The sequence below is a fragment of the Myotis davidii genome, unplaced genomic scaffold (genome assembly GCF_000327345.1).
Source record: "Myotis davidii unplaced genomic scaffold, ASM32734v1 scaffold497, whole genome shotgun sequence".
Classification (NCBI taxonomy): Eukaryota; Metazoa; Chordata; class Mammalia; order Chiroptera; family Vespertilionidae; genus Myotis; species Myotis davidii.
In genome coordinates this window covers 3956309-3962812 of record NW_006288434.1, presented here as the reverse complement: position 1 = coordinate 3962812, position 6504 = coordinate 3956309, and the positions used below count along the sequence as shown (strand labels likewise).

The 6504-nt window shown below is 44.5% G+C and overlaps 1 protein-coding gene across 3 annotated transcripts in view; it reads right to left on the bottom strand.

Moving 5' to 3' along the window:
• Positions 1–2515, bottom strand: part of SNX31 (sorting nexin 31) — a 35338-nt gene extending 32823 nt beyond the window's left edge. For all 3 annotated transcript variants that reach the window (XM_006760287.2, XM_006760288.2, XM_006760289.2), the window contains exons 1-2: positions 2343–2515; positions 590–654 (exon numbers count right to left, since the gene is read on the bottom strand). In XM_006760287.2, coding sequence (XP_006760350.1) covers positions 590–654; positions 2343–2481 — 204 coding nt within the window. In that variant the 5' untranslated portion in view covers positions 2482–2515. The remainder of the gene's footprint in view (positions 1–589; positions 655–2342) is intronic.
• Positions 2516–6504: the final 3989 nt, after the last annotated feature.

Here is a 6504-nt window from a genome sequence, read left to right as displayed (position 1 = left end):
CCTGCTGCCCTGCTGGCTCCACCATCACACATCTGGGAATTTCAGCTACAGGAGTGGCATCCCGCCCAGCTGGTAAGGCTCAGTGGTTGAGCATTGACCTACGACCCCTGAAGTCACAGTTTGATTCTAGTCAGGGCACATGTTCCATTGCAGGCTCGATCCCCAGGAGGGGGCATCTGGGAGGCAGCCCATCAATGATTCTCTCTCATCATTGATGTTTCTCTCTCTCTCTCCCTCTCCCTTCCTCTCTGAAATCAACAAAAATTTGAAAAATTAAAAACAAAGAAGTGGCATTGCTGCATTGTCATGGGGCCCTTCATGATATAACACTCTCGGACCAGTTTTGAGATGTACAAATACTTAAAAAGGTAACTGCTTTATTAAATGAGCAAAAAGTCAAGTGACACACTTAATTTTCCATCCGGAATCTAAACCTCCAAAAGAGCAAAATAGGAACCATCCTCCCAAGTGCTCCACGGGAATGTGTGTTCCCTGAGTCCAGGCTCTGTGGGGCCGGAAACGCGCGTGGTTCACGCAGAGACCTGTTCTGCAGCGAAACTATGACCCCAGCAAAGAAGAGCAAGCTTACCAGCTGCACCCGCTTTAGAAATTCAACGAAGACATCACTTCTCAACATGTTGGGGTCCACGGTTACTGAAAAACATGGACATGGAGCCGGTTAGCATGGGGCTGGGCTAACTTCCCTATTAAATGGCTCCCACCTTCGGGAACCCTCCAGGCCTTGCTGCCTCCTTGAAGGCAGTAGAGCTTTGACCTCTCAAATACATGAAAATCTGCAAAGCCTGCTGCCTCCAGGCAGCCCTGACAACACGAACCCATCACAGCAATCCCAGGTGACGTGTCAGGAATCTGACTTCGCTCATGCAAACCCGAGCTGCTCACTAGCCACCTGCCAAAGAGGATGGATGCACGAGTCACGCTGATGCTACGGATAAAGGCCAGGCCTGGAGACTGACCCCGGAAGCACTGAGATCATCTGTGAAAAGGCCAGCGGTGAAAGGAGCCTGTCTCTAAGATGTGAGGAAGCAAACCAAGAGAGAATGAAAATTCAAAAATTATTACATTGTGAGCTTGAAATGACTTATTTAGCAGGTCTGAAAGGGGTATATTCTCCATTACAAAAGACAGATGGGAAATAGGTGACTTCTAGAATTTTCATTGGCTATGCTTTAAAAAAAAAATGTGCAGCCACGAGAAATAAGGAAACAGCATGCAGAAGAAAAAACCTTTTTTTCTTTTGCTATGAAGGACCTAGTGGGATAGTTGGTGAGGTTTGAATAAGGTCTCTAAATAACATTATTGTATCACTGTTAAGTTCCTGATTTTGATAACCAACTATACTGTGGTTATAGAAGGGCATGTCCTTGATCTTAGGAAGTACACACAGAACTACATAAAGGCAACATGGCTTGTGTGTACAACACAAGTATCTCAATAAGTTATAGACAATATATATGAATAGGTAGACACACGTGCAGGGAAAGCGAGAGAGAATGATAAGGCATATGAAAATGTTAACATTTGGGAAGTCTAGGTGAAGCGTTCACAGACATTTTTGCATTCCTTTTTGAAACTTTTCTGTAAATCAGAGAATCTTTCAGAATAAAAAGCTTTTAAAAATCAGATATAGACAAATGTATAGAGTAAGTTTCTGTTAGTGATGGACAAACAGGGGTGTACACACACGATAGTATACACACAGATGGTTTCTGAGGAATCCACTTGTAATAGTGTGTACTTCTAGAAGTTTGGGGGCTGTGGTGGGAGGGAATGTACCTTTCATTGTATACAGTTGACCCTTGAACAATGCAGGGGGTAGGGGTGCCGACCCCCATGCAGTCGAATATCACAGTAGAACTTTGACCTCCCCCCCCCCCAAAATTTAACTACTAATGCCCTACTGTTGACCAGAAGCCTTACTGGTAAGATAAACAGTTGATTAACATGCATTTTGTATGTTATATGTATTATGTACTATATTCTTACTATAAAGGAAGCTAGAGAAAAGTATTTTTAAAATCAAATACAAAGGTCACCTATTAATGATTCCATTTATCTGAAATGTCCAGAAGAAGCAAAGCTATAAAGACAGACATGAGTGTAGTGGGTGACAGGGGCTAGTAGGGGAGAGGACTAGGGGGTGACTTATAATAGGCATACGTTCTTTTTTGGAGTGATAAAAATGTTCTCAAATTAGACCTTGGTGACAGCTGCACAATCCTGTAAATATAACCACAGAATTGTACACTTTAAATGAGTGGATTGCATATTGTGCAACCTATATTTCACTAAATGTATTTTTTAAAAATCCAAATACCTACCATTTTGCAAATAATGTTCCAACTGGTCCCTCCTCTCATTAGCCATAGATGTGGTCATCGCGAGATAGTACTTTGGTGGGAAGGGAGGCAGGCAATTTCCAAAGACCCGTCTCAGCTGAAAGATCCAGAAAACACACATTTATGGCAAAAGAGCCTCCAATTCAAGGTTGGTGAGATACCAAATATAAATGAATAAATAAATGAATGAATGAATAAATAGGAGAGAACAGACAAATCTCCTGTGTAGAAGAATCTCATATGATTTATGTAGACACTCATCCCACAAGGAGAAGGAGTACAACTCCCAACGCTAAGTGTGGGCCACACACAGCGACTTCCTTCCAAAAATACAGTGTGGGAGGGGAGATGAAAGGGTCACTTCATAGGGGCCAAGCCTGCCAATCACTCCCTCAGCCAGGAGATCAAAGTTCACGCCAACAGGGACGGGTCACGTTGATGATAGTGGCTGCCCTTTCTAGGGTGTGATGACAAGGGCCCTCGACCTGTGTGGTCTCCCTCCCGAAAACACAAACACATCACCGCAGTCTAGGCGCGTGAAAACATCAGATTCCAATGGAGGGACCGTCCACAAAATACTAGCCCAGCAGGCCTCAGAGCAGTCCAGGTCATTCACAACCACGAAACGTAAGAAACTGTCACAGGTAAGAGAAGCCTGAGGAGACGGTGACAGCTAAATGTAACGTGCTGTCCTGGATGGGGGCGTGGGACAGAAACAGGACACCGGGTAAACCCTGAAGTCTGAATAAATGATAAAGTCCAGTTAATAATATTATAGCAACGCTGGCTCATTAACTGTAAAAACGCACCATGCTAACGGAAAACAAGAGGGAAAACCGGGTGCAGGGTATCTAGAAATTCTGTACTTTCCTTGCAACTCTTCTGTAAACCCACAACTGGTCTACAAAATTAAAGTTGATATTGAACAAACTGAATTCTGGCTTCTTTTGAAAAATCAGAAGGTCTGGAATCACTGGGCTCCCACTCTCTCAAACAACCACCCCCTTCAGAGACTAGGCAGTTCCCACGCCCCCTGGCCTCTCACCTCATCTGTGCCTCTCGTTTAAATTACCAGTCCGACTCCTGTAGCCATTTAAGTTTGCAAACTTCCTTCTAAATCTGGCAGCAGAAAATTCTGTTTCTTTTCCATTCCAGGACATTTTCCTGCCATGCCAGAGACTGTCCAAAGGCACCTGCCCCACAAGGCAACTCAAACTTCCTGGGATTTATACACCACCACTCCCCTCACCCCATCTCTGCTAATTCCATTAAATAGAAGCAGAACCCTGTCTTCTTTGCATGCAATTACTATTTTTTATTAACTAAGTGATCTTTAAAAGGCCGTTGTCTTTCCTGGCACATGTTCATAAATGTCGCAGCTGCTCCCAAATTGGTTGGGATCACAGCAGGGCTGCCTGGGCTAAGCATCTCCAAGAGAGCATCTTGCAGAGCCTCCACCCTCAGGCCAAGATCTGGGGAGAAAGTCAACAGGAATTCAGGTTCCAATACCCATCACAGAGCAGAAACTCTCCCAGCAGGTTTTACAGCCTGAACTGACTTCTCAAAGAATCCTTCCCCTCCCTTCTCTAGTACTGCTGGGAGGGGGAAGATAAACATACAACAAGCTGTAGGTAAGTCTGCCAAAAGTCACGGCAACTCACAAGTTCTTCAACTCTATCAAAATAGAGCCTTTCCTATTGGCATCAGACAGCACACAGTTTAGGTATAAAACCCAGCTGCATCCTGAGGAAGAATTACCTGGTATGATAGTTTAGCCCAGTGGTCGGCAAACTCATTAGTCAACAGAGCCAAAGATCAACAGTACAACGATTGAAATTTCTTTTGAGAGCCACATTTTTTAAACTTAAACTATATAGGTAGGTACATTGTTATTAACTTAATTAGGGTGCTCCTAAGGCTTAGGAAGAGCCACACTCAAGGGGCCAAAAAGCCGCATATGGCTCGAGAGCCGCAGTTTGCCGACCACGGGTTTAGCCCACTCTCTCAAAAAATTATTTCAAGAGGACAAAAGGAAAACATACCTCTTCTGTTCTTGAATTATGACGTATTTTTGGACATTTTTTAAAAGACAATGTTCAGATAATATGTACTTTAAAATATATATTTTTACTGATTTCAGAGAGGAAGGGAGAGGGAAGAGAGATAGAAACATCAATGATGAGAGAGAATCATTGATTGGCTGCCCCCTGCACGCCTCCTACTGGGGATTGAGCCCACAACCTGGGCATAAGCCCTTGGCCAGAATCAAACCCCGGACCCTTGAGCCCACAGAACTCAGTAAACAGTTCTTAAGTATATGAATAAGTCAGTTAATTCTTAAGACAAAGTTTCTATTCTATGGGGATGCAGAACTTCCCAGGAAACCAACTGAAAATACACTTATACTCACCACACACACACACACAGACACACACATGCGTGTGCGTGTGCGCGGATGGGGCTTTTATAGTTTCCTTCTTTATAGTGCTTTGTATTGAATCAGATTAAAAACCCTGAGCTATTTTACATCTTCTAGAGAATAGGAAGAATAGAATCTAGGTGAGAAGTGGCTACGAGAGATCACCTTTTCAGTGTCAGGCTTAGGGTTGCCAGATAAAATGCCCAGTGAAGCATGTCCCAAATATTGCTTGGGACATACTTATTCTAAAAAAGTGTGTGCTGTGAATCGGACATGGACTGGGAGTCCTGTGTTTGTATTTGCTATGCCTGTCAGCCTTACTGTCTGTAAGACGGGGGGTGACAACGGGGGTGATGACGAGGATGCAAAACCAGCCTTACAAGGGCTTGCTGAGCAGCTGGGGTGAAATCTGACAGCCCTGTGACAGAAAGCAGAGCCTGGTTGCCTGGGGCCAGAGGTGGAGGGAAGGGATGGAGGGCGAAGGAGACAAAGAACTTTTAGAATGTGGGGCCTGCTCTCTGCTTAATTATGGTGTGTAACTGTATACCTTTACCGAAATCCATCCCCCTGCACACCCCAGATCTCACTGAGTTATTCCAGACTAGAGAGAAGCATGGCAGTTTAGAACTGAAGCATTTGACTCAACCGTTTTACTGATACAATTTATTTTGTCAACTTTGGTGTTTTTGTGTTTTTTGTTAAATCGAATGGGTCCAAGCAATTATAAAGATAAAATTCTGCCTCTGACATTGACCAGCAGTATGACTTTGGGCATGTTGTTTCCCTTTGTTATCATCTGCTAAGCGGGGCTAGCTGTGTCCTAGCTGGTAGGACTGTCGTAAAAATTATAAGCACGCCATTCCATGCAAAGCTCGCGGGCATCAGTGACTGCCTAATGGTGATTTATTGTTTTAAATTAATAATAAATACCAGCCCTAGCCAGTTTGGCTCAGTGGAGAGAGTGTAGGCCTGTGGACTGAAGGGTCCTGGGTCCCAGGTTCAATTCTGGTCAAGGGCACATGTCTGGGGTTGCAGGCTCCATCCCCAGTGGGGGACACACAGGAGGCAGCCAATCAATGATTCTCTCCCATCATTGGTGTTTCTATCTCTCTCCCTCTCCCTTCCTCTCTGAAATCAATAAAAACATGTATTTTTTAAAAAACTAATAATAAATACCAATGGCCACCTAAGCTCTAAATACAGTAGGGCCTTGGGTTACATCGGAGATCCCTTCCTAAGGCGCAACATAACTCGATTTTCACCGTAGGTCGGAACCCACCTACGTCACTCACATGGAGCACATACTCAGCAATAATGAAGTGAAACAGTAAAAAAAATTAAAAGATAACAATTCCTGACCTTTACTTGTGGTAAATAAATAATAAAAACATAAAGCACATATGCACATACGTCGGCATGACAGAACATTTTTTTGTATAAATAAATAGGAGATGGCGACGTGACCACGAAAGGACGTATATGGGGTCCAAGTAACCACGAAAGGGCGTATATGGAGTCCAACCTCACTCGAGGACTGCCTGTAGTTTCTTTAAAATGGAGTTGTTTCCAAAGAAAGGGGAACAGTAAGTGCGAGGTGTGAGGAGCAGCGCCGGTGGCCGCACTGAGCTCTGAGCCGGATCATCCACAGCCGACCCTTCCCCGGAGCCCGCGGGGCGCACGGTCCTCACCTGCGTCCGGGGCCGGGCTGGGCCGCCCGGGGCGCGC